The sequence below is a fragment of the Aureobasidium melanogenum genome (genome assembly GCF_000721775.1).
Source record: "Aureobasidium melanogenum CBS 110374 unplaced genomic scaffold scaffold_18, whole genome shotgun sequence".
In the NCBI taxonomy this organism is placed as follows: domain Eukaryota; kingdom Fungi; phylum Ascomycota; class Dothideomycetes; order Dothideales; family Saccotheciaceae; genus Aureobasidium; species Aureobasidium melanogenum.
Genome location: NW_024470070.1, coordinates 215351 through 240937, shown reverse-complemented (window position 1 = coordinate 240937; position 25587 = coordinate 215351). Strand labels below are relative to the sequence as shown.

The window sequence follows — 25587 nt, the reverse complement described above, 5'->3', positions numbered from 1 at the left end:
TCATGTCTAACATTCGGACTCTCGTCCTCTTCTATGGTGCCAGACGACAGCGATGGCATTGAGATACAACGCAGATCCGGCTTGCCCCATGTATTCCATGGTTTCAACAACATCGTTATTGAATTGCAGTAACATATCATCAAGACACGTTCGTCCTCATTTCTTTCCTAACTTCTGAGAGAAAAGAATCATACCACCGGCAACGTCGTGAATTGGATTCTCTTCGCCGCCTTCCGTGGCGTATCCCACCTCCTGGTCCACACCATATCGTTTGTAGAAGCCATGCTTGTTGTTCGCGCTCACCAGAGAAACACAAATGCCTTCTTCGCTAGCACGTTCCATACCCCATCTAAGCAACTCCTTGCCATACCCATGACCTTGGTACTCGGGACCAGTGCCTAGAAGAGACAGGTACCAGTTCTCGAGGCGTTCAGGTGTCTTCCAGTAGTGTGCTGTGAATGGCATAGCGCGATCCAAAACATCAAGCATAGCTGGGTCTGCGGCGCGGTTGGGCCAGACAAGAGACCCGAGATAGTTGTATACTGGAATGATGAAGCGTCCCGTGAACCATGCAAGCCATGATTGGGAGGCAGCCATGCGATCTCCACCAGAGCCTTTGCGCATCCAGACTGCAACACCAGTTATGCTGGTCGACTGACCCTGAAGGTGCGAAACCATAACTGTGGTGCGGCCATCGAAGAAATCACATCGAAGTTGTCGCAAGAAGAACAGATACATATCGCTTGGGAAAGCTGATCGATTTGGATGGATTTTGACGCCGAACAGATCTTCATTTGCGAATGCGTTCGCGCAGACATGTGCTGCTGGTAGCAAATCTGCAAAATTCGCAGGTCGGATAGGCATCGTAAAGCTGTTCCGGAGATTGTCGACGTATGGAATAGCAGCAAAAAAGCCGGGACGATTGTCTGAAGTTATGTTTCAAAGCAAGACCCTTGCCTCGGCACAAGTATAGAAATGGGGTATGAAAGGAGCAGAGGAGAGTTGCGTAGCAGAGGAATTCACCTAGATTGGCACAGCTGCGGCGCAGTATGATAAGATTGTCGGCACATGGACAAGGAACTCAATGCTCGTGTTTGGTGGGTCTTTTGGCAGTCTCGCGTCCACTTGCCTTTTTAGGACAATCGATCAGGGTTGTACTTTCAACCATTATATAGAAGACAGTCTCGGCTGCTCATCGAACTCATGAGTGCCTGTGTTGGCAGCTTAGTGCGTTATAGAAGAGCTTTACTTACATGACTTATACCACAAAGGCTGCTGGTACTTTCTGGGAGTGGACGATGTGTCGAACTTGAAATATGAGATTTGGTATGATGGTCTGACACAAAACATTGAGACGAATCTCAAGTCGAGATCACCACCAGACTGTTTGAGGACATGAAAGTTCACGAAGGATCAATAAGACAAGAGTAAGTGAATCGTTAAACGTAAATATCATTGAGTGGGGAGTCTGGAAACCATGTTCTACAGACAGCGAGTCCGACGGACCACCGAGAAACACTCGCCCTTGCTTTTGTTTTTGCACATCGTCAGGGTTCCCAAAGAGAACCCTCAGAAAACCTTTATCCTTGACCCAACTTTTTGTCTGCTTTTTTTTACTCTACTGCAGCCCGCAGTGATATGATGAAGTGGTGATAGAAAATAGACAACAAGAAAACGCCCCCAAACCGGCCAAACCCAGGCCAAACCCATGTTATCGCTCAATGTAATTGTTGAAGATGAAACAGAAGAAAAGATACAGAAAAAGATAATCCATCGACCGCTCAGCGGTGGCGGCTGATTCGATGTACGCCGGGAAAGTTGCTTCTTTTCGTCCGCTTGAGTAGAGTTGTTGAACAAAGGAGATTATGAAACTGGGGCTGCAAGAAGAACACCATAACCGGGAAATATACAGTGGGGAGAGTCGAGATTAAGAGAGATGCACAAAAAAGGGCGAGCGTGGTGGTGGCGTTGAGACTACAAGTGGAGGTCGTGCCAACCTCCAACCCACTCAAGGTCGCCAATGTCGTCGTCATCCAGGGAATCAACGTGTGGCTTGTTTGACTTCAGCAGCTGCTGTCCGCAGGTCGCAGGCTGAGTGCGAGGCTTGCTGAGAGGCGAGTTGAAGAAGTGTTGAGGCTCTGGATGTTGACGCCAGTCGCGGTTGCTTTGCCATAAATCATGAGGAGGTGAAACGTGCGAGTTACTCTGGGGCTTACGCTCCCAGGTAGTAGTAGTGCCATGATAAGCAGGCGAGTTGGCGGCCATTGGGCTGTCTTTACGCCAGCTAGTGGCACGTCCACGGGACTTGGGCTTCTTGGCACTGGAGCCGAAGGGAGTGAAGCTGTACTTCTCAGTCTTTTCGAGCTTCTCGATCTTCTTCTGGGGTGTGACGGGAGCAGGCTTGCTCGAAGTGGAAACTGGTTCGTTCTTGTTTCCACGTCTGAGGTTGCCAAGGGCTGACCACTTATCAACGATCGATCGCTTGGAAGGCGGTGAGTACTTCTGCAGAGCAGGTGCAGAAGAAGCAACACCAGCAACTGGCTTGGGATGAGAAGCACCAGGAATCTCGCGACCTTCATCGGCAATCTTAAGCTCACTCAGCCCGCGAGGGGTTGAAGAACGACCAGAAGCATTCTTGATGTCCATTGCAGCCGTGACGGCTGACAAAGGACTAGGCTCAAAAGGCTTGACAGTGGTAGAGCGTTCGAGGCTTGCAGTCGAGTTGAAAGCAGGGTGCTGCAACTCCTCTTCTTCATCTTCCTCCCAGAGATCGCTCCAGCTCTTCGAGAAGTTCTCATCCATATTTCCATAGATCGAAGCCAAAGCTCGGGAGCTCTTGATGGGTACGGATGCAGAGATGGGCACTGGTCTGGAAGAGGCGTGGCCAATGAGCTCAGCAGAGTTGTTGGCAGACTTGTACGACATGCCCAGAGAAGACTCGATGGTTGAGTTCAACGAGGTCGAATCAGGATCTGTGGAAGTGAACCAACTCTTGCCAGTCTCCTTCTCTTCGGGGAAGAGATCTTCAGTGTAGCTTTCGTTGTCAGGAATGACCGAGAGTTGACGACCATGCTTCTGAGAAGTCTCACGCAGAGCCTTTGCCCAAGGGAAGCAGCCACCATTGTCGATGGTGGGACTCGTGATGGATGGTGTGCGCAGAGGCTCACGGTTGAGAGTAGCACGGACAGGATCACGATCCTCAATGCAGAAGTCGTCCATGGCGTCATCGTCGGTAGTGAAGCTTACAACCGATTTGAGGGCAGAGCGGACAGCATCCAGAGAGCGCTTGGCGGGGTCAAGAGCAAGACAATGCATCAAGACATTGAAAGTGTCCTGAGACATGGTTGGGAAGACGTCAAAGAGAGACTGACGGTCCATGACAAAATCATCAAAGATGGGATCCGACTGGGTAGGAGTAGCAAATGGGTTGCGTGAGAACAAGACATTCAACAAACAAATACCAATAGCCCAAATATCGGCGGCAGCGGGAGAGTAGCCTTGGGTATAGCTTGTCTCTTGAAACTGCTCAGGAGCCATGTAACGGTCACTGCCGACGGCGTACTCTGTCGACCACTTGTCCCTAGTAGCGAGACCAAAGTCACCAAGCTTCATCGAGCCCGATTGAGTCAAGAAGATGTTCTCGGGCTTGATGTCACGATGGTAGACTCCCTTAGCGTGCATGAACTCCACGGCGGAGATCAGCTGCATCATGAAGTCACGCACGTGCTCAGTTTCCAGAGGGCCTCTGTTGAGACGAATTGCCTCGTAGAGGTCTCCGTTAGGGCAGAACTCGATAACCAGATACGTGTGGTGCTCCGTCTCAAAAGTGTCAAGAAGACTGACAATGTTGGGATGAGAGCCGAGGTGGGAGTGGATCTCTAACTCCTCGGAACGATCATCAACAGCGATAGCGGTAGGGCAAGTTTCGGAGCCTGATGATTTGATAATGCACTTGATGGCAACGGTAGCATCAGTCTTGACGTTCTTGGCCAAGAAGACCATTCCAAAAGAACCATGGTTGAGAGGAGACAAAGTTTGGTAACGACCGTCCAAGAGAAGGTCCTGATCAAATTGTTTCCGCATGCTGTCCATTTGGGCGGTGATGTGTTGAGAGAGATTAAAGATGTAACGTAAAAAGGTTCGAGACTCCGAAAACCAGCTTGGAGACGAGGGTAAACACCGAAGCGCTGTACAAGCCGATCGGATGAGATGGCCTTGGTGTCGACCTAAGAGGGAGAGTTAAGCAACAGTGTTGACCACGGATGGCGTAGAGAAGACAGCAATAAACAGATCCGCCAAAGATGAGAGGGAATAAATGATGAGAGGATCGACAGGATAGACGCAACGAGCCAGAGAAAAAGGGATCAAAGCCCCAAACGCACTATGAATAAGAAACAGTAGAGGTCGTTAATGTGAGCATCGAATAGATGATGTACGATAAGGGTGTCCGGCAGCAAGATGGGCAAGCTGGGAGGTGGTTGGGCGGACCCGGAGACGGACGTGAGGTGCGTCTGGTATACCAAGAGGTGGAGCTCTGTTGAAGGTGTGGCTGTTGACTTCTTTGTTGTCGGTGTAGGTGGGGAAGGAGCTGTACAGGATTGAGGGGTTTGTCTCTGGCAGGAAAGCGGACGTCAGGGTTGACGAAGGGATCAATACAACTGAGAGTAGTCCTTGAGGCCAATTGACGGTGGTTGACTAAGACTTCGTCGAGTTGTTGTGGATTTCCAAGACCTTGGGCTTCAAAGAAGTGATGACAGGCAGGAAGCCGAAGGATGCCGTTGAATGGGACGAGCTGATACGACGGATAGGCGGCGGAAGCTGAGGATCTGGCGGTCGCTGGACTTTGAAGCTCACTGAAGAACAGGCAGCACACTGGCGGGCGGATGTCCAAAGCTCTCAATCAAACAATGGAACAGGAGGAGGAAGTCGTAGGATCCAGGGAGAGGGAAGCTGAGGTGTGTCGGTGTAATCGGCTATCGGCGCTTGCGCTCTCGACTACCGCTTTCGTCGGGGTAACGCGAGGAATGCAACGGCGACTAGATTGGCAGGAACGATTCGAAACACTCGAGCTGAGACAGTAGGTACGAGAGTGGTGAGAATTGGAGCTGGCTTAGGGGATGGGCGATTGAATGAGGTTAAAGGGAAACAAAGACAAGAGAGCTTAGCGGTGTGAGTCGAAAGATAGAGAGGGCAGGAACGACAGCAGAAGGAGGTGGAACCCCATCGGCGACAAGTCCCGGCCAGTCACCACGCAGACGCACAGATCCGTAAATGGCCCGGAACCGTTGCATCAATAGAACCGCCACACCTTTTGCGTGCTCCCGAGGCCCACCTGACCTTGGCCTTGGCCGCTGTCTCTGCCAGGCACGTCTTTGTTCGTCATCCTTTGTCTTGGAAGAGCTGCTTGAGAATATTCGGGAATCGACGAGCGTCATTTCCTTCGCACCAGGCTCTTACGAAACACCTCCCTGCTGCGACCAAGTCTTCGTAATCTCTTCCAACTGAATGAAGCCTGAAACCGTCTCTCCTACGTAACGCATTGTGCATGCCTGTTAGGTTGTCTGATTAGATTCGCATGCACCGCCTGTCAACAAACAATTGTTCGGTCGGGCCAGCTGTTTTGATGCCGTGTCAGCCCAGCGCTTCTTCCTTCCAATCGCTTAGAACTCCTCTGCCTCGACTTAGGCACGTAACTATTCCTTATCACCTGTTAGATCATCCGAATCAGACCCGCGGCCTTTTGTCCAGGAAAGTCGACAGACATCTCACCACCCCTGCCTCTCCCCGGCTTCGGCCAATGAATCATCCCATGGGGTCGCTCCGGGAATTTGCTGCCGATGTCTTGTATTTTTATGAAAATTTTATCAATCGAGAATACGTCGCAGCATTCGTGTTACAGTACCAACTCTCGTTCTTACACACTCCCAGGAAACTAGTGCTTCCTTCGCTCAGCAGCATGTCTCGAAGTCACAACTGCGAGATCGGCCCAGCCAAGGGCGGTTGAACAAGTCAAGTTGTGATTAGGATAGTAGGCTGCAAAAGGGCAGGTGATGCGCCCATGAAACATTGCAGCAGATTGATACAGAGCATTCGCAATGCTATGCACAAAAAGTTGTGCTTGATCCACCAGTATGCCGATGATCCTCAGGTACAAACGTATCAAGCTCGAGCGTCAACGATGCTGCATGCTCCGGTAAGCGGACGTGGGGCGCAGCGGAGTGAATGCCTCAGTGGTGCCTGCATCTAGACAATGTCGGTGTGCTTCAACAGAAGGGTGAATGCATTCTTCAATGCTCGAGATCGAGACTCAATTAATCCTCGACATAGCAAGCAGTGATGTCTTCTCTCCCTACCTCATGTGCTCCCTAGCTCGAGCGGTAGAGAGCTTGTATGCATCGGCCCTGGTCCCGCAAGCAGGTCACACGCAGGTTGATATGCGAACTAAAACGGCCTAGTTAGTCATAACCTTTGACCTTTACTCGAGTGCCACGCTTGCCACCAACACTCCACGTGTCTGAGAAGAATAGTAACATGCTTCCTCGATAATTTTATGCATATCTTATGCTATCTCCAGGGGTCATACAGCCCAGCCTCTTCGCAAGGATGCATAATTCTCGATCCCACAAAGGACATGCTTCCAGGTACCACGCCTTCTGGTATTGGCATTACTGTACAGTGTCAGCTCCAGAATAAGTGCACTCTAGCCGGCGGCAACTTGAGAAAACACCTTGCGGTGTGCGTCTAGCCATCCAATAGGCAAGAGGACGGTATCTTTGTATAACGGGTGCAGCTGCCTCGAACGTCGAAGCTACACATATTGCCCCGCATTGGTGTACCTGAATACCTAGGGTAACTTTCACAAGACTGGCCACCAGCATGCGCCAGTGATGCAGTGGTGCGATAGTTTATGTATCGTGTACACCGCTCATCGAGCTCGATTTAATTATGCCATGTGTCCAGCAGAGTCCTTTGGGCCTGTTGCGATTTTGTTGGATCTGCCGTGCTCAGATAGCTGATATGATTTCAGCTCTTATCGAAAACGAAGAATTGAGTTCAGGTTTTGAAGCGCCAGTCATGGACTAGCGAGCAAGTGCACTATGGTGCAATCTATGGAGAAAGTGGAAACTTGCAAAAGAGAAAAGTCATGAACAGTGTTGAGCGACATCAAGGTGTGCGGACATGCAGCTTCCAATTTGGTCCCGCAGAAGCTTCCGCGCAGCCCAATGCAGCATCTAGACTTTTACACCGCACATTGTGCAACGACACATCCGAAAAAGAGGCCAGCCATCTCGCCAGCGAAACACGATGCTCCCAGAACATGAGAATGTGGGCACTGTGCTGCTCGACATCGGTATGTAATTGATGCCATTGGTTGGTGCGGGACAGCAAAAATGCTTCCAAAGGCTTCCTATGCACCACTCACTGCACTACAGTATCAAGGAGATGCTGAGCAAAGAACAACTATTCGTTACGATAAGGATGGCTGATTGTCTCTATCTACAGAGGGAACTGTCTGCCCTATCTCCTTCGTCAAGGACACTCTGGTAGGTCTCAGATTTTTCTTTCCTTTTGAAATCGTCACATGGCCACCTGATCACATCACGTTGAAGAGCATCGTGTTGATATCTTAGTCATACGCGAAGTCTTGTTTATATCCCTTCAGTTTTGCGTTCTTATCATCACATCATCGGATCTGCAAAACTCTGTTGCCTTTGGCATGATAGTCTCGTGCTATCTCGACATCGTCACGCTGAGACTGACGTTGTGTAAAGTTTCCTTACGCCTTGAAAGCTCTCTCAAGCGTCATTCACGAGCGATGGGACTCTGCAGACTTCAAACCCTACCGTGATGCTTTTCCTGCGGAGGCACAAGCATCTCCCGAGGCCTTTGAAGCTCACGTCAAAGACTTGACAACCCGCGATGTCAAGATTGCCTATCTCAAGAACTTGCAGGGTGAGTCATACAACAATCCTCGGCCACTCTTATCTCAGGCCCACTCAGGTTGAAAATATCTGACTCGAACTTTTGTTTTGTAAGGCTATCTATGGCAGGCTGGCTATGAGAACGGCGCCTACTCCACTCCTTTGTTCGACGATGTCGCTCCTCAGCTAAAGCACTGGCATGACTCATCTAAACAGCTTGTCATCTACTCCTCAGGCAGCATATTCGCGCAGAAGCTTCTCTTTGGGCACGTTAAGGACCCGCTTGGTGGAGCGGACGAGAAACGTACGCAAAACCTCCAGGGATTGATCGACGGCTGGTTCGATACGACCAACGCCGGCCTGAAGCACGATTCTAGCAGCTACACCAAGATCGCCGAGGAGTTGGGCAAGCCTGCCGACAGCATTCTCTTCCTGAGCGATAACGTCAAAGAGGTGCAGGCGGCCATCAAGGCAGGCATGCAGTCTGTGGTTGTTGACAGACCAGGCAATGCCCCTCTGAGCGAAGAAGATAAGGCCAAGTATCAGGTCATTGAGACGCTGAATGAGATCAGTCTCTCTCCTGCACAGATTGACTACAGATTCATCAAGTGATAGAAAATCCTTATCAAGTCTGTTTTCTCTGGCAAATAGCCCACCAATTGTCTCTGTCGTAGCCAGCTTCTACAACTGTGCCACCGGCCAGCTCGATGTTCTGCTCTAGCTCTCCTTTACGGTAGAGATGATAGTATCGGTAGAAAGTCTTGTCGCCGGCAGGCTCAAGACTTGTGCCAGTCGTCTGTGTTTGTTCGGCCGAGGCTTCTGGTTGTTGGGCAGCGTCCCCCTTGTTCTGCTGCTTGCGATCCTTCTTTTGCTTCTCTTTCTTCTCGCGCATGACCCAAGGCACCATAGTATCTTGCTGGTTTCCCTCGTCCCAGCCTCTTCTGCTGTCTTTCTGTTCAAGAGCCCATACATACAGCAACGCTTTGCCGTTGGCATTGAGCGTTTCTAAGATGGTCTGGACAGCTTCTACGCGGCGTTCTGGCGTTGACAGGTGGTGAAGCACGGCAATGCTGATGGCGAAATCGAAGTGGTGATTCTGATGAGGTAGAGCGAGGATGTCGGACACGACTGCAGCGTGCGGTTGGTGAGCCGAGGCGAACTTGATGAGCGAGGGCGAGCGATCACTGCCAACAATGAAGACATCAGGATTGACAGTCAAGTATTTGCCATTTCCACAGCCTATATCCAGTCCTACAGATCCAGGGGTCAACTCTTTGAGAAACTTCTCGATTACAGGCCATGGCTAAGAAGAGGAGGTGGTCAGAAGGGCGACGAGCCATCGCGAATTATCGAGTCACACCTTGTAGCGAGTGGCTGAGAAATGGGATGCGATCTGCTCGTATACATCATGGACATGCTGGGCCTCGTACTCTGCGCCAGGCTGATCTGCTGCCGCCATGTTGCCAGACAGTCAGCGACAACGACAATATTGGGCAACGAAGGTATTGCGACCGTTCGTGATCTGAATCTCTGTATGCTGTGACGACGCCAAGCCTGTCGAAGACTCGGTGAACCTTTCCCCATCTGGAAGTCCCTCGACTTTTTTGTTTCCAAGTCGCAAACTTTTGTTCATCACGTCTCCCTCGACTGACCCCAGGAGCTCGGAGGATCCGCGACACCTATTATTGATACTGGCATCCTGGAAATATCGCATTTTGGTCACTTGCTGGTAGCATCTTGTTTTGGGAACGAATCTGGCATTCCGTGGAGACCGCGTGCATGAACAGTAGTCTTTCGTGATTTGCTGTTAGAGCCACTATCCTTCACTCTCTACGAATTTCAATGTGAAGAGTGCGCTTCATTTTTGGATTGTATTCTTTGCCCTATTGTCATCGCGTACCTGCATTGCCTGCGTCACAATAGCGCTTCCCAAACAGTGTCATTGCTATTCGGCCATTCAGCATGCAAAAGACTATAATAAGAAGGCGCAACAATAATGTTGCTGCTACTTATGTCGAACATGCTCTCAAGCGCAGGACTGTTCAAGCATTCCATGATCTAAGCTCTTCGCCTTGCTCACATTGTCGCAAAGACGCGCTGCGCAAATTCTTGGACCTAAAACGCCGCTTACAAAAGATGGACAATATCAGGCCACGCGCGACAAGCCTTCCACCGTCTCTTCCGGCTGTGCGCAAGGTTACAGTAACTCCCACCGTCCAGCAGTCTGTCTCTCGATCATCGTCTCAGCCGCCTGCGCAGCCTGACCAGGAACTATCAAAACTCGGCAAGAAGAGAAGAATCTCCGAATCAGAGCCTCCAGACGCGAAATCGCAACAGCAGGTCAAGAAGCCTCGCAAGCAGGATGCAGGAGAGCCATTGCCTAAGAAGTCCGACTCTCAAGCCTCGAAGCAAGACAACCGCCGACCATCTGTTGACCAGAAGCCAAGTGCTGTTCAGACCAAGAACTCCAAGCAGGAACCGATCTCATCCAAAATATCGAAAGGAGAGCAATCCCCAAACATCGGAAAGACACCAAAATCTCCTACCGCATCTGCTCGTAAAACACCAAAGTCCTGGCCAGCCAGCGTTGGCAAGCAGAAGGTCAAAGGCTTGAGCAACCCGAGTCAATGGTGTTATCGTCGAAGTGTGCTACAAAGTCTCATCGCACTCCCTCAACTCTTCAATCTTCTGGACGAATCTCATAAATCCTGTCCGAAGCAAGGCAGATGCGTGACATGCGCAATGCGCCAGCTTCTCACAGCCTATCATACATCTCCTGGCAGCGTAGGATCTCAGCTGTCCGCTCTCGACGGCGCAATCAGAGCGACTGGTAGATCGAGCGAGCCTCGTTGGAGTGCCATCAGCCAGACCCAAGAAGACAGTCACGATTTCCTACAATACTTGCTGGGTACAATCGAGAAAGCAAAAGGAGTCGACAAAGACCAGTTCTCTTCCCTCTTCAGGATCAAACACAAGATCTCCTGGGTCTGTGACGGCTGCAAAAAGGTGCACACTCACAGCGATCCACCTGGCTTCAGTCTCAGTTTGCCGATTCCAAACAGATCCGGTGTTAGCCTTACTGATTGTCTGAACACCTATCACCGCGAATCTAACGTCACCATCCGCTGCGACAAATGCAAGAAGAATGCTAAGCGCACTCGTATCTTCAAGCTCGATAACGCACCTGACGTTCTGCCCATCCAACTCATGCGCTTCGGTTATGGTGCGCGTGGACCCACAAAGAACAAGCAGCACGTCGACTTTCCAGAGGAGCTCGACCTTTCCCCTTGGGCTCTCGACCAGTCTCAACCATCAAAATATCGTCTCCAAGCCATTGTCGCACACTCCGGCTCGCTCAAATTTGGCCATTACATTGCCTACGTACGTGGCCCTGATGGCATCAAAGAAATCAGCGATTCCTCTGTCAGCCCCAGCAATGCTAAGGAGTGGAGACGGCCAACATCTGGCTTCAACCCTTACATCCTGGTGTACATCAAGCAGTGAGTCAAACGAGATAAATAGTTTCGAGCATTGCATTGCATTGTTCTCCTTTGTCTTCATTTTCGTTGTACTTTGAGCATAGCACTGGCTAGGAATTGCATAGAAGAGGGTTTGGGTCATGGAACAACACATTGTTCTGTACATAATCATTATCACATCATATTTGCATTACTCCTCTGAATTTCAACACGCCTCAAAGTGCTTTAAGGATTTAGTCTGTATCAGAGTCTGTTGTTCTCATGTTACATCGCCTAGCAGAAGCTGGCAGCATGGAAGCCACTGAAAGGCACGTTTGAGCTTCGGACTAGAGGTTCTCGGGGGAAGCTCTGGTGAGATAATTCTCGATAGACGCTGCCGTGTCCTAAAAAGTATTCAACATGGGCACAGGCCTCTCCCATGTACTGAGGCGGTTTTTTCACCTACAAACACCAGACAGGAGGTTATGAAATGGCACCTTGTCTTCCGAGACTAAGATGCATCCAGAAGAGGTTCGACACACGGCTGTGCCTCCGCAGGCATTGTCTAGCTTCTCATAAACCTATGAATGTCAGTTCATGTTGCCAGATCACAAGGGCCTTTCCAGTAATCAAAAGTCTGGTTTCAGAAGACAATTGTGTCTTTTCATAGCCTACACGATCTGCAAGAACTTGATGGAACTGAATCGACAAAAAGAGATCTGGTAGCGAACACTTTTGCAAGTCTGAATATAAACGTGACAACACCATGTACCAGGTCCTGCATGTTTCCTCCAAACAGCAAATGGTCTTGTGTGGAAAGCTGATACTCGAGTTTCACAACTGGCTTCATGAAACATGGGCCTACAAGACACATGGATCGTCTTTTGTGATCAAACGACGTATCTGAGAGAGGAGCTAGCAATGGTAATGAGCTATGACTTAGTTACCTGGTTCTCGATCATGAGATTTGATCAAAAAAATCGTTGTGATCTTCCCCCAGACGTGATGTTCATCTGCATAATCTCACACGACTACGGTTCAGGAATAAGGATCGTATGATTCACATAAAAGGTCTGAACCACTGATCTGATGCAAGCTAGTAATAATGTCAACTTGCATGGCAAGAGACACACTACTGGATTAAGGAAAACAGACTAAGCAAGATTGGCTGCAAGTCGATATCTCGTTCCGAGTGATATAGTAGTGTTACCAACAGCAAGGTCATACAAGATATGGAAGGATAGGACCAAAAATGAACCAGAGTCAGTAAGACACTGTCGGCTACCTCTGTTCTGTCTGGTGACAACAATAACTTCTGGTGAGATGATGGAAATCGTGAGGACAGGGTCGCTGTATTCTTCCGGCGTTGGAGAGCGAGTAGAGCAATGATGCCCGAGAAAGAGAGTCACGTCGTTCTCATCATAATCATCATAATCGATGACCGTAGTCTCTTGGCCCTAACTTGGGCTTCTGACCTGTCCAGGCGCCTCTCCCTCGCGCGGTGCGCAGTACGCACCAAAGCTGATGATGTGAATGTCGTCACGTTTGCGAAACTCCCAGAAAGCATCGCCTTCTATCTCGAGCATCGAAACGCGACCATAGACGCCACCTTCTTGAGCAGTGTATTGCATGTCGACAACAAAGACGTGATCTTCCAGTTTGGCTTTGCCTAATATTGCGGACTATGCCTTCAGGCGCCATATATCCGTGCGGACTTCATACCATGTGACGTTTTCTGAGATGGTAATCGTGGCGTGCCTCTCGTCGAGTGTGACTCTAGGGCTCCATAGGCCACTGGTATGCAAGGCGGACTTCTTGCGCCTTTCAAGCGTGAGATGGTAACTCCCTGATTCCGCAGGCTTGTTGGAAACAGCGGATGGCTTTTCAATCATAGTTGTTGGCTTTTCGGACTTAGTGCTCGGCTTCCTAGATGTCGTGGCTGGCTTTCCCACACGGTAGTGGTGCGATAGCAACTCGGTGGTGGACTCGACAACACGTCGTCAGATTTCTCGAAGCATGAGGATAGCAAGAGCTACGAAACACTCAAGAATCATATTGAGGAAAGAAGGAGGCAAGAGGAAGGAAAGTGAAGAAACATATTAGTGCTGAGTGTGCTCTTCTAAACTGAATGATATCAGGTCGAGCGGGGTCCATCGTGTGATCTTTCGAGTAGAACTTGCGCAATCTTGTCGTGATTCTTTGCCCCCTGGTGGATCATGAGGGCTTTCGGAAACCAGGTTTGTCGTTCTCAGCTTGTTTGTAAACAGCTTGGGAAGTCAAAGTGAGTAGAGCATACAGAAAATCACTACATGACGATTCGAGAGAGGAAGAGGGTGGTCTGTCGTGCTTAGATGATTTCCCCTGCTCAGTACTTGCCTTGCTCGGCTTACACCTTCATGTGCTCGAACATTTCTCCAAAGTTATGTCCAGAGAATGCGAAAAGACCTTGCAGATGTCAGATCGCTACAACCGTTGCGCTTCTGTAGTATGCGGATGCAACGCGAGCAGCAGTGTCAGAGACCACGCTCCTGGAAGAGTCTGACATTAGTGAACGACGATTGACCGGTCGCCAGTTCCAGGACGAGTCGTGCCTCACGACGACTATTGCTTCGTAAATCCTCTTGGCAAGCACGATGCGTTCTTCAACGGCTATCCGATAGCAACGATCTGAAGTCAACGTCGTCCTTGACGGTTGCTAAGGAGCCGACCATTCCTCGTGGCTACACGCCGGATGAACCGTTCTTTCACCAGAGAAGACTTCGTCCTTGGAATCGGTGCACATACACCACAGTTTCGTTCGTCATTGCGACAGGAGAGTCTAGAATTTGGCGGCCGACGCTGGATGTAACAGATATACAGACGATGGTACGCAAGCTTCGAAGCTTTGACTCGAGATGTGTTGCGAAGGGAGATTTGCGTCGATCCTTGATATTGTCCGATGTTGTGGACGGCCTTGCCATGATGAAGAAGAACAGGTTGGAGTTCGTCATTTCGGTTCCCCGCAGGATGCTCCAAGGCATCTCGCCTGTCATTCTCCATGAAACGAATTTAATTTTATATCTTGAACCATGACTTGCAGCAAGTCTGATCTTTCTGTGACGGTTTCGTGATCTTTGAAACGAACACGCAGATCGTGACCAATGGTCGTCGTTCCTCGACTTTGCACAGAGAATCCAAGCAGTGCTTGCTCCAATGACGACCCTAGAATCGTCACGGACGCCTAAGCTGCCAAAGATTATCGCTGAATCAGCAGCTGCAAATCTGTACTATATTCATGATGCTTCTAGTGGGCAAATCATCCGGATCAGACACATTGTGGTCAACAGAAACGGCTCTTAGTAACCTCGAGTATCGAATTCATATCTCTACGCTGTGGATGACACTTTGCACGATTTTCTGCCAGTCATGCCTGCCACAGCCCAACGGACTTCGAATGAGCTCGCCAAAATGCATACTCCATAACAATGACTATCACAGTACTAAGTTTTCCCAAGCACGAACACTTTGTGGCTCTAATTCTTGAGCCGCTAAGTTATTGTACTCGCACATACACGAACTGGGCTCCACTCACATGTGAACGAGGTCAACATCGCGAGAGGGTACTCAGATACATGCTTGTCTGTCTGAGCACAGTACGACTCCACACAGGGAAACCTTCACAGCTGTTGAGATGCAGGTGATGATAGGGGCACAGGGCTGGTGATGGACCCAGTGGATACTGCGATTTGACAAACCCTACAGCCTGTTGGCTTGACGTGATCATCCACGCAGACACTGACCATATCATGCCTCTCGAATTCGCTTCCACCTGTAAATGCACACAGAAAATTTTTGACTTCGATACGTACCTTGCCACTAGCCAAGGCCCTGGATGTTGAATATGCAGGAGATTGGAGCAATGTTTCCCGTGCTAGACGACAAAGCTCACGACTCACAAGACTCCATTGATGACGAGTCAATTGTGTGCGATCATATCCATTGAACACCTTGTGATACTTGCTTTGTTGAGCCAAGCCGACCGAGGCATCATAGAGGCCATCGAAACATAGAAGACATGTCTCACGTTCTGTCCGTAATTCAGCAAAGTAGTAAGATAGACAGCTGTCTTCTCTGGCGCGATAGCAGACAATCCTTTCGTCATATCTGGACAAGAATGGAAAATATCGAACCTCGTCGACGTCTCGAAGTGGTCGTGCCGTGTCTTGAGCTCAGCTCTTACGACAAAATATGGACAGACAAGAATTCGAGACTGTTTGGAAGTTTCAGGCAAATAAATAATGAACCATGGCGAAGAGCAGAGCCGCATCATAGAACAATTGGTCCTGGGATGCCTTTGGCAGCTGCTGGGCTGAAGATAGCAGGGCGTTTCGTGATCGACTGGAATGTTGTAAGAAGGTCGCTGTGACACTTCATCTGCACGTCATGATGCGCCTCGTTCCGAAGATGCTGCAGTCGCACATGGTCGCTTCGCTACCCTGGTGACAGTACAGGCACAGTTATTTTGTTGAACGGCTTACTAACGTCGCGGAGAGACGAGAAAGCTGGTTGTCGAGTCAGCTGTTGAAACTTCGTTGCGGAACGTGAGCTGAAAAACGGCTATAAGAATCAACGACATTCCATGGCATTTGATGCTCCGAGGTTGTTCAGAAGTACCGCCCATGAGACAGCATGTCGTACCGACTTGCATTGACGAGCTTTGAGCACCTGAACTTTCTTTTGACGAGGGCTTGTTGGGTCATTAGTCGAGGGTATTGACAATTGAACAATGAAGGGAGGCGGAAGGGTGTACTAGGTGACTCAGACCAGTATTCGGAGGCGGTTGTCAAGCTGTATCAGAGTGCTTGGAAGACAAACACCGTGACGGCAATAGCATCTATGTGACTTTGCTCAGGGTAAATTATCAAGTATGTTTTGATGGATAGAAGTCACGAATTGTTGTCTGGTCAAGGCTTTGAACGTACTGAACGGCCCCTCCTTTTCCCACGCTACTTTTACGTGGTCGCGAAACCTTGTCAAATACCTAATCGATGTACAGATCTCGCCGGCGCTTAACCTTGTACCACGTCTTCCCCTGGCGGCCAAACGCTCGAAATTCAGGAGAGCGCTTGTCGCGACTATTTGTAGGTGGCGGAAAAACCAGGTTCGCATGGTGGTAGAGCATAATGCGCGAGGCGCTGTCATACGAGCGAGCGAGGGAGCATGTTTGGAACCTCGGGGCTCGGAACTTGGAAGCGAAAGAAGGCAGGGGCTTGTACCCCACAGAATAGAGATGTGTGGCTAACGCAGGAACAACTTTTCTTGCGACGACGAATGAAACTTCCTTGGTACCTTGATGCTCGTGCCGGGCCGCGTTTGGACCTTCGAGGGCATGACTGACGCGGCTTGAGCATCAGGCAATCACGGCTCTGCAGTCCTTTGTTCCATGATTTACATTGCTACGATTTCCAGTGATGAAGTGGTTGCGGAGGAGATGGATATTCGGAGAGGGTTTGTAGTCCGGATCCAAGAAACACATTCCGTGCCTGGCGGCAAAGAAGCAAGGAGTAGCAGTTGAAGCACATGTCAAGTCTAGTCTCCTGAACTTTGTCTAGACTTGAAGAATGACAGAGTCCCCTGAGACCAGAGCTGCCAATTCTTCAGCACCTGCTGCAGCCAACCTTATACAAAGGAGCCGTCCGCCTAGGGTGGCGTTTTAACGGTGCTCCCACGCAATCGACAGCAGCGACCTGCATTTGCGGAGTGTGTTTCATCGACATCCACTCTCACTCACATCCCGGTCACAGGAGTTGCGCCTACTAGTGCGGCCACTAGCGTTTTAGCCCCCGTCAACACGCCCATTCAAAAGTCGACCATCACGCTGCCACATCGACTTCCTCTCTCGTTGTCGACCACCGCTTCTTTCTTGTCTCTCGTTCATCACGCGCCTATACGGTTGCATTTCACTCTTTTGTCCCACCACTTACTGCAAGCCATTCCCTCCGCGAGGACTTTCACGTAAGTGCACCCTTTCTTCTGACTATCATCTATCACCCTGGCCGTTATATAAACAAGACCGTTCGCCATTGAAGATCGATAAGATCCAGCCCAATTCCTCCACACACCCTCGTTTCCTGGTGAGCACGCCGTTACAGGGCCTTGTCAGAGACAACGAACGGTATTATTGCAAGTCGAACACTCTGGCCGTTCGACCTTCGGCATCATCATCAATTCACCAAATTTTTTGCCTCATACCCTTGTTATCATCAATAGATAAAAGCTGCCTGCCTCTGCCGTCTTCTGGAAAGACCAAAGCAGTAGCAGCAGAACGCAACAGCAGTAGCAGTGGATACTAACATTCTGGCACATCAGTCTTTCAAGTCTTCTACATTATCCGGATCTGGTATCCTTCAAACACAAACGACCCCTACAATCAACAACGATCAACAGAACTACTTAGAGAATCATCATGCGCACTACCACCCTCATCACTGGAGCCGCCCTGGCTGCCACCGCATTTGCTGGTCCCATCTTCAAGCGCGACCTGGAGATCGACACCGTCTATGATGTCGCCTATGAGACAGTCTACGTTACCGAGACCGAGGGCGTCACTGTCCCCGTCACTGTTGCCGCAGAGCAGCCTGCCCCTGCTGCCACGACTGAGGCTGTCGTGACTTCTCAGTACTACGGCCACCGTCACTCGTGGTCCGCACCTGCTGCTGAGTCGTCGGCTGCCCCTGTCGTGACTGTGGTCACCAGCGAGGCTCCCGCTGTCACCGTCATGTCATCGGCTACCTCAGCTCCCGCAGCTTCCTCATCATCGGCCGACCCAAAGGCCGCTATTCCTGCCCAAGGATGGACCAGTGCCTGGACTAGTTCCTGGGCCTCTACCTGGGTCGTGACTCCTTCCGCCGAATCCACCACTGCTGTTGCTACTTCTGCTGCTCCTGCAGCCACCACTGAGGTGAGCTTACTTAAATCGTTTAATTATCTTCTTTCTCGTGATTCTTTACACCCTCGTGTGAACTTCGAAAGCCTCATGGCCCAGATGTTCCACCCTGCCTCCTCCTCCCAAGTCAAGCGTGCCACTTCGACGATCAAGACAACCTCAACGGTCAAGGCATCTTCCTCGACGAAGAAGACTACTGTTAGCTCGAAGGCGACTTCGACAAGCAAGAAATCTTCCTCTTCGCTGAAGACAACTTCGACTAGCAAGAAGTCTTCTTCGACGTTGAAGGTGTCGACCACTGTGAAGGGAACTCCTATCTCCACGAAGGCTTCCACCACCTCCCAGAAAACCTCGAGTACCAAAAAGGTCTCTTCCCTTTCCCTCTCTACTGTTGAAAGAGTTGCTACTGTCCCTGCCTCACGCAAAGCTTGCAAGCGCGAGTCATCTGTTGCATCCCCCTTCAGTTCTCCCAAATCTTCGTCGTCCCTCATCAAACCCTCCTCTTCTCTCAAGCCCACATCATCCTTGAAAACATCCTCCACAGCACCTACCTCATCTCGCTTCACCTCTGCTTCCAAGTCCTCATCCTCCCAGCCCAAGAGTTCTTCCAAATCGTCATCGTCATCCAAAAAATCTTCATCATCTACGTTGACCAGCAATGCTAAACTATCTACACAGGCTAGCAGCACCGTCGCCGCTCCCTCTGGCAAGGCTACTACCTACCAGGAGATCGTCCTCGCCCACCACAACGTCCACCGTGCCAACCACTCGGCATGCAACCTCGAGTGGGATTCGCAGCTTGCTGCCACCGCCCAGCAGATCGCCGCCACTTGCGTCTACGCCCACAGCATGAACGTCAATGGTGGTGGTTACGGCCAGAACATCGCCGCTGGTGTTGAAGCTAACAACGTCTCGGCTGTCATCACTGAGCTCTTCTACAACGGCGAGGTTAACTACTACAACAACCTTTACGGCCAGGCCAACCCCGACATGACCAACTTCGAGAAGTGGGGCCACTTCTCTCAGCTCGTCTGGAAGGGTACTACCAAGGTCGGCTGTGCCACTCAGTACTGCTCTGGTGGTCTTGCCAACGTCGGTCAATACGTCGCACCTTACTTCACCGTCTGCAACTATGGTTCTCCTGGTAAGTTTTCTCCGTCCATCGTATCTTACAAGTACATACTAACATGGTTTCAAGGTAACTACGCTGGTGAATACGCCGACAATGTTGGTAACTCGCTCAACCACCCCACTCAGAACTGGTCCTACGACCTGTAAGGAGCGGTCCAGGAGGCGCGGCTCTAAGAATTGCCTGACGACATTGATGGCAAAACTTTCTCTTCTACAGTGCTGGGCTTGCGTGAGTTGTCTTGATGGCAGCGGCATTCGGCCTTTTGATTATCTTCTCTTCTTTCTCTTCTTTTCTTTGTTGATTGCATGTGGAGGAGTTTGTGGGCAGTGAGACTGGAATCTTCATTTGCCCCTCGAAAAAAAGAAGCGAGAACATGAACGCTGGCACAGTCGGCGTTCTGTTTACGACCTCTTTCTACTACTACTCGTTTTCAGTGTCAATATTTTCCCCAGTGATGGATGGATGGCTTGTGGTCACCTTCTGTAGCTCTCGCTCTTCGAAACGAAAATCGCCGATGAAACGAGCAATGACTTTTACTCTCTGATTTCTTCCTCTACATTTCCAAGTGACTTAACATTCCCAAGTGACTTGAAACTCAGTGCAATGCATAGATCAGATACTTGCCGAAAGTCTTATGGAGCATGCTTTGTATTGCAGCCATTCCGCCGAGGTCAGCATAGGATTTCTCGATAACCTCAGAGGCGCCGATCAGGTGGTACAGATGTCGGGCAGATCCGAGTACGAGTTTTGGGAGCTGGTTCCCAGTTCCTAGGACCTTGTCGATGTTTATCCTCTTGGACGAATTGAGCATGATCATCAGCTCAAATTATTGCCATTACTGCTCCCACCAGCTTCTACACTCTCCGCCAGCCAAAGAAAGGATCATGCTGAAATCAATTATGAAAGCAGCATGACCCATTTGTTCTTGGATGAGAATGGCAAATATTCACACCTGACGACGACAGATACAGCATGCTCGGACTCGTTGGCAAGATGCGGAGACCTATTCTGACATGGCAAATGACGGGTGGTATAGGCTAAAGATGAGGGTGGCAGGCGGATGCTAAATGACGCAAGTGAAGGATGGAGCGTTGGAGGGTGGAGTTGGTGGGGTACGGCGAGGCTCATGAATTGAGATTACCGCGCAACGACCTACAAGCAACTACCTGCTCTGGACGGTCGATAACGATAACATCAAAAGCGCATGCCATTACCATCGCGTCTCGGACTAATCGCTTTCTCATCCATCGCCTCTTCGTCCCGCCATCGTCCTGCCACTCGCCTCTCAACTGTTCGAGCCATGAGCACTGCTTCGTCTAAAGGCGGCTATGTGTCGCTCAGCAACCGCTGCAATGACAGCAAGTCGCCCTATGTCCGATCGCATGCCAACAACCCTACAGCATGGCAGCTCTGGACCCCCGAGACCCTCGAGCTGTCCAAGCGCACCAACCGCCTGCTCTTCGTTTCCATCGGCTACTCTGCCTGCCATTGGTGTCATGTCATGGCTCACGAGAGTTTCATGAACGATCGCATCGCCCAGCTGCTCAACGAACACTTCATTCCTGTCAAGATCGATCGCGAGGAACGTCCCGATGTCGACAAGGTCTACATGGATTTCTTGCAGGCCACGACTGGTGGTGGAGGCTGGCCGCTCAACGTTTTCGTCACTCCAGATCTCCAACCATTGTTTGGCGGAACCTATTGGCCCGGTCCGAAGAGCGAACGCGCTCGCCATGGTGGTAGCTTCGAGGCTATCTTAACGAAAGTTGCCAGCGCCTGGAAAGAGCAGGAATCCCGATGCAGAGAAAGCGCCGCCAACATCACCGACCAGCTCAAGCAATTTGCTCAGGAAGGTACACTGTCCGGAAGGAGGTCAGGCGAGGGTGCTGAGGAGAGCGATGATGTTCTTGAGTTGGAATTGTTGGAAGAGGCTTATGATCATTACAATTCCAGATACGACGAGCAGTATGGTGGATTTGGCGGTGCTCCAAAGTTCCCTACACCTTCACACCTCTCCTTCTTGTTAAGACTGGGTGAGTGGGACGGAATTGTCAAGGATGTTATAGGCGACGATGCGGTGCAGAACGCTCAAAATATGGTCTCCAAGACGCTCGAGAACATGGCCAAAGGTGGTATGAAAGATCAGGTTGGCCATGGATTTGCCAGATATTCCGTCACCAAAGATTGGAGCCTGCCTCACTTCGAGAAGATGCATGTTCTCCGATTCTTCTTTTGAACGCTGCTAACACGTCTGCAGGCTTTACGACAACGCTCAACTGCTGCCTGTTTACCTCGATGCCTGGCTGATAACCAAGAACCCACTCTTCCTCGATACCGTTCACGACATCGCTACCTACCTCACTTCACCACCCATACACTCCCCCACTGGTGGCTTCCACGCCTCGGAAGATGCTGACAGCGCACCGAGTGCTTCTGAGAAGGAACACAAGGAGGGTGCTTTCTATGTCTGGTCTCATTCAGAGTTTTACAAGGCTCTGGGCGATGATAAAATGGCCGACATGCTCGCCAAATACTGGAATGTGAAGCCCAATGGCAACGTCAGCTCAAAACATGATATCCAGGGTGAACTCAAGGGACTCAACACGCTCTGTGTGACCTCTTCTCTCTCGGAACTTGCTCAGCAGTTTGGCGTGTCGGAACAAGACGCGGCAAAGGCTGTCCAGACTGGTCGCCAAAGACTTTCGGACTGGCGCGACCAACACCGTCCTCGTCCTCTACTCGACGACAAAATTGTCGTTTCCTGGAACGGTCTAGCCATTGGCGGTCTCGCTCGCACAGCTTCTGCTCTGAAGCAATCTGATTCTGAAGCGTCAACGAGATATCTTGAGGCTGCCATATCAGCATCTCATTTCATCAGAAAGGAGCTTTATGATTCGGAAAGCAAAACTCTGCGACGAGTGTACCGCGAAGGACCTGGTGCCACCGCAGGATTCGCTGACGATTATGCCTTCCTCATCAGCGGTCTCATCGATCTTTACGAAGCAACCTTTGATGATTCCTACCTGCAGTGGGCCGACGAATTACAACAATCACAAATCAAGCATTTCGCTGACAACGAAAGCGAGACCAAGGGCGGCTTCTTTGGCACACCAGCCCACGCTCCCGATATCTTGATTCGCAGCAAGGATGCCATGGACAATGCAGAGCCTAGCGCCAACGGTGTGAGCGCGGCGAATTTGACCAGACTCTCGTCATTGCTTGATGACTCAAAATATGCCGATCTTGCCAAACGCACAGCCAAGGCCTTCGAGGTCGAGATGGTTCAGCATCCTGGTCTCTTCACTGGTCTGATGTCAACAGTGGTCAACTCTAACCTTGACATCAAGCCTATTGTGATATCAGGAGCCGAGTCTAGCTCAGAAGTGCAGGGTGCACTGGAACAGCTTCGTCAAATGGTTCGTCCCGGTTCAACGGTGGTCAGAATTGGTGGTGACAGTAAGAGCGACTGGCTCAGACAGAGGAATGAGCTTCTTGGATCAATCCAAACAGATAAAGATATGGTTCAAATTTGTGAAGGCACAAGTTGCAAGTTGGTCAAGGCAGCTGAGCTGCAGGAGCTGCTCAAGGGAACTCATGTATAAGGATTTGGCGTGTTGGGATACAAAAATATTGGGAAGGGCTGGGGGTTTGCGGTACAAATCATATGACACGGCATGAACAGATTATAGTCATGTTTAATACTATTTATTTGGTGCTTTTTTTGCATAGAAACAGAATCCATGTTGAACTGAGACAAGCCTCAGAAGCTTGGGGAAGCCACGCATGTGAATGACGTGTGAGAAAACAAAGACATCATCACTCTTCCCCACTGCGCCGTTCAGTAAACACTGTCCACAGCCATCACCTTGATAGACAGACGTACGTACATCTTTCGACTAGACCATCAAAATTTGCACATCAAGGATCAATGCTGAAGTCACTAGCACTCCGCTCAACTCGCACAACCACTGCTGCCTTTCCCACTCGCACGCTCAACCCTAGCCTCTTCCACCGCTCCTTTTCCAATTCATCCACAGCCATGAAAGCCCAAAAAGGCACCATCCACAGCATCGAAGACGTATCAACTTCGGACACAAAATGGGTTGCCCTGCGCAAAATCAACTGGACAGACCAAAGCAACACCTCCCGCACCTGGGAGGTTGCATCTCGCAAAACACGCGGTAAAGCCGGCGTCGACGCCGTGGCTATGGGAAACATAATCCTGCACCCTACCAAACCCGCAACCACGATTCTAGTACTGCAATATCGGCCTCCCATCGATGCGATCTCCGTGGAATGGCCTGCAGGGCTGGTAGATGCGGATGAAAGCGTCGAAGACGCTGCAGTCAGAGAACTAAGAGAAGAAACAGGGTATGAAGGAAAAGTAACTTCTGTGTCTCCGATTGTTGCTGCAGATCCAGGGATGACGAGCGCGAATATGCAGTTGGCGATGATGGAGGTGCAGCTCAAAGAAGGAGATAAAGAACCGGAGCAGCAGTTGGATGAGGGAGAACATATTGAGAGGGTTGTTGTGCCGATCAAAGAGTTGTATGAGAGGTTGGTCGAGTACAGCAAGATGGAGGGGTACATGGTTAGTGCGAAGCTTTTCCATTGGGCGCATGGTGTGCATATGGCAAAGACGAAGAGTTATCTGTAGACATGGAACAGAACCTTGACTGCATCTCTTGTGGCCTCAATCGTGGCAGCCAGGAAAGGCCAGAAGGACAAAGTCAAGAGTAGTCAAAGAGGACAACTGTGTGACTGAAAGCAGAAGTCTTCATTCTAATCTATCTATGCTAATGAATCGCTCTTGTCCGTCGAGCCAGCCGACCAAGTGTAAAAAGGAAGAGGAAATAATTCATGCTATGCTTTCATCCCCTCCCTCAGTCGAGTCCAAGTCCACCCCCGCAAGCTTCTTACATGCTAGCCAAAGCAGCCTGCACCAAAGCCATAGTAGCCGAACTATGACTGCTCAACTGCAAAGCCTGACCACTTCCCAGCGCAAAAGGACCAGCCCACTTCTCTCCAAGCAAGTTAGTACCACTCTGTCTGCTGTTGTTCCAAATACTATCCGCGTTCTTAGTCAAGAAGCTCTGGATCTGACCTCCTGCAGCAGAAGGCTTTGCATCGCGCAGAGTACGCAGACCTCTCATCATAATACCCTTGAACTGTGCTTCGTCGGGGTTGCAAGACAAGTCTGCGTCGCAGAACTCTTGAGCGATTTTGTTCGAGTCCATCATGCCGTATTTGCCCGACAGAAGCTCGGTGGCTAGAGTATCGGCGGTGGTGAGGTAGGATGCATCGTTGGTGGCGTGATAGAGGGCAACTAGAGCTTGCAAGGCCACGCCTTCGATGTAAGTCAAGAAGGCGTGGTTGTTGCCGCATGAAGGAGGACTGCCGGTCAAGGAATCTCCTTGCATGATACCGTTGATGAGGATGTTCTTGGACAGCCAGCTCCACTGAGTTTTGGCCAGGTTGATGAAGTAGTTGCTCTGAGCTGGGTAGCGGACAGCCAGCAAAGCTGCAGCCTCCACGTAGAGAACAGTAGCGATAGTGCTGCTCTTGACCAAATACTTCTCAGAAGGGTAAGCATTGGCAAGGCCTCCGCAAGGGTTGTTGGAGGGCTTGTTGTTCAAGTTGACAGAGGCAAAGGTGACATTTGCAGTCTTGAGAAAGCTTGTGTTCTTGGTGACATCGTAGGTCTTGATCAGTGCAATGACCCACCACAACTGATCATCGAAGAAGTCGTCCCAGTTGAGGGCTCCGGTTGAGTCTTTACCCTGGCTGTTCAAGGTGTGTGTGAAAACACCGTTGGCGCCGTCAGTGATGGATGTCAGGAAAGATGAACTGTCCTTTGCGCGCAGGTCGGCAAGCAGAGTGAGGCAATTGGCAGTGTTCCACCAGCCAGCGCTCCAGAAGCCAGGGCGAGGAGAGTTGTAGAAGGTCTGAAGTTCAGTGATAGCCGTATGAGAGTTGGTCAGGTATTGGTTTGTTGCGCGAGGTTCTACCTCAGCAGGAAGCGCAGAGGTGGTAGCTGCCAGCAGCAGAGATGATGAAAGAAGGCCGAACAACATGATGAAGATAAACAGGAGTTGGTTGTGATGAAGAAGCGAGTGTGATGGGTTGTAACGAGCGTATAAATCTAGTGTT

The 25587-nt window shown here is 50.3% G+C and overlaps 9 protein-coding genes across 9 annotated transcripts; 5 read left to right on the top strand and 4 right to left on the bottom strand.

Annotated features, from left to right (window-relative positions):
• Positions 1-156: 156 nt before the first annotated feature.
• On the bottom strand, positions 157-864 carry M437DRAFT_86442 (uncharacterized protein; the record flags this gene model as incomplete). The annotated part of the gene is made up of 1 exon (XM_041028458.1): positions 157-864. The coding sequence occupies one exon, from the start codon at positions 862-864 to the stop codon at positions 157-159; it is 708 nt and encodes a 235-aa protein (XP_040877751.1).
• Positions 865-2745: 1881 nt separating this feature from the next.
• M437DRAFT_22108 (kinase-like protein) lies at positions 2746-4092 on the bottom strand (the record flags this gene model as incomplete). Its single annotated transcript, XM_041019032.1, has 1 exon — positions 2746-4092. A coding segment is annotated over one exon (1347 nt), but the record flags the coding sequence as incomplete, so codon positions are not given.
• Positions 4093-7305: 3213 nt separating this feature from the next.
• On the top strand, positions 7306-8534 carry M437DRAFT_53731 (2,3-diketo-5-methylthio-1-phosphopentane phosphatase; the record flags this gene model as incomplete). Its single annotated transcript, XM_041022580.1, has 4 exons — positions 7306-7351; positions 7504-7544; positions 7773-7953; positions 8038-8534. The coding sequence occupies 4 exons, from the start codon at positions 7306-7308 to the stop codon at positions 8532-8534; spliced, it is 765 nt and encodes a 254-aa protein (XP_040877749.1).
• Positions 8535-8547: 13 nt separating this feature from the next.
• On the bottom strand, positions 8548-9381 carry M437DRAFT_86439 (S-adenosyl-L-methionine-dependent methyltransferase; the record flags this gene model as incomplete). The annotated part of the gene is made up of 2 exons (XM_041028457.1): positions 8548-9225; positions 9283-9381. 2 exons carry the CDS (start codon positions 9379-9381, stop codon positions 8548-8550), a joined length of 777 nt encoding a protein of 258 aa, XP_040877748.1.
• Positions 9382-10058: 677 nt separating this feature from the next.
• M437DRAFT_86438 (cysteine proteinase) lies at positions 10059-11426 on the top strand (the record flags this gene model as incomplete). Its single annotated transcript, XM_041028456.1, has 1 exon — positions 10059-11426. The coding sequence occupies one exon, from the start codon at positions 10059-10061 to the stop codon at positions 11424-11426; it is 1368 nt and encodes a 455-aa protein (XP_040877747.1).
• A 6399-nt stretch (positions 11427-17825) lies between these two features.
• On the top strand, positions 17826-19583 carry M437DRAFT_53870 (PR-1-like protein; the record flags this gene model as incomplete). Its single annotated transcript, XM_041022597.1, has 3 exons — positions 17826-18139; positions 18989-19449; positions 19504-19583. 3 exons carry the CDS (start codon positions 17826-17828, stop codon positions 19581-19583), a joined length of 855 nt encoding a protein of 284 aa, XP_040877746.1.
• Positions 19584-20641: 1058 nt separating this feature from the next.
• Positions 20642-23039, top strand: M437DRAFT_77087 (uncharacterized protein; the record flags this gene model as incomplete). Its single annotated transcript, XM_041026739.1, has 2 exons — positions 20642-21648; positions 21695-23039. The coding sequence occupies 2 exons, from the start codon at positions 20642-20644 to the stop codon at positions 23037-23039; spliced, it is 2352 nt and encodes a 783-aa protein (XP_040877745.1).
• Positions 23040-23476: 437 nt separating this feature from the next.
• On the top strand, positions 23477-24094 carry M437DRAFT_86435 (ADP-ribose pyrophosphatase; the record flags this gene model as incomplete). Its single annotated transcript, XM_041028455.1, has 1 exon — positions 23477-24094. The coding sequence occupies one exon, from the start codon at positions 23477-23479 to the stop codon at positions 24092-24094; it is 618 nt and encodes a 205-aa protein (XP_040877744.1).
• A 259-nt stretch (positions 24095-24353) lies between these two features.
• M437DRAFT_77085 (uncharacterized protein) lies at positions 24354-25511 on the bottom strand (the record flags this gene model as incomplete). Its single annotated transcript, XM_041026738.1, has 1 exon — positions 24354-25511. The coding sequence occupies one exon, from the start codon at positions 25509-25511 to the stop codon at positions 24354-24356; it is 1158 nt and encodes a 385-aa protein (XP_040877743.1).
• Positions 25512-25587: the final 76 nt, after the last annotated feature.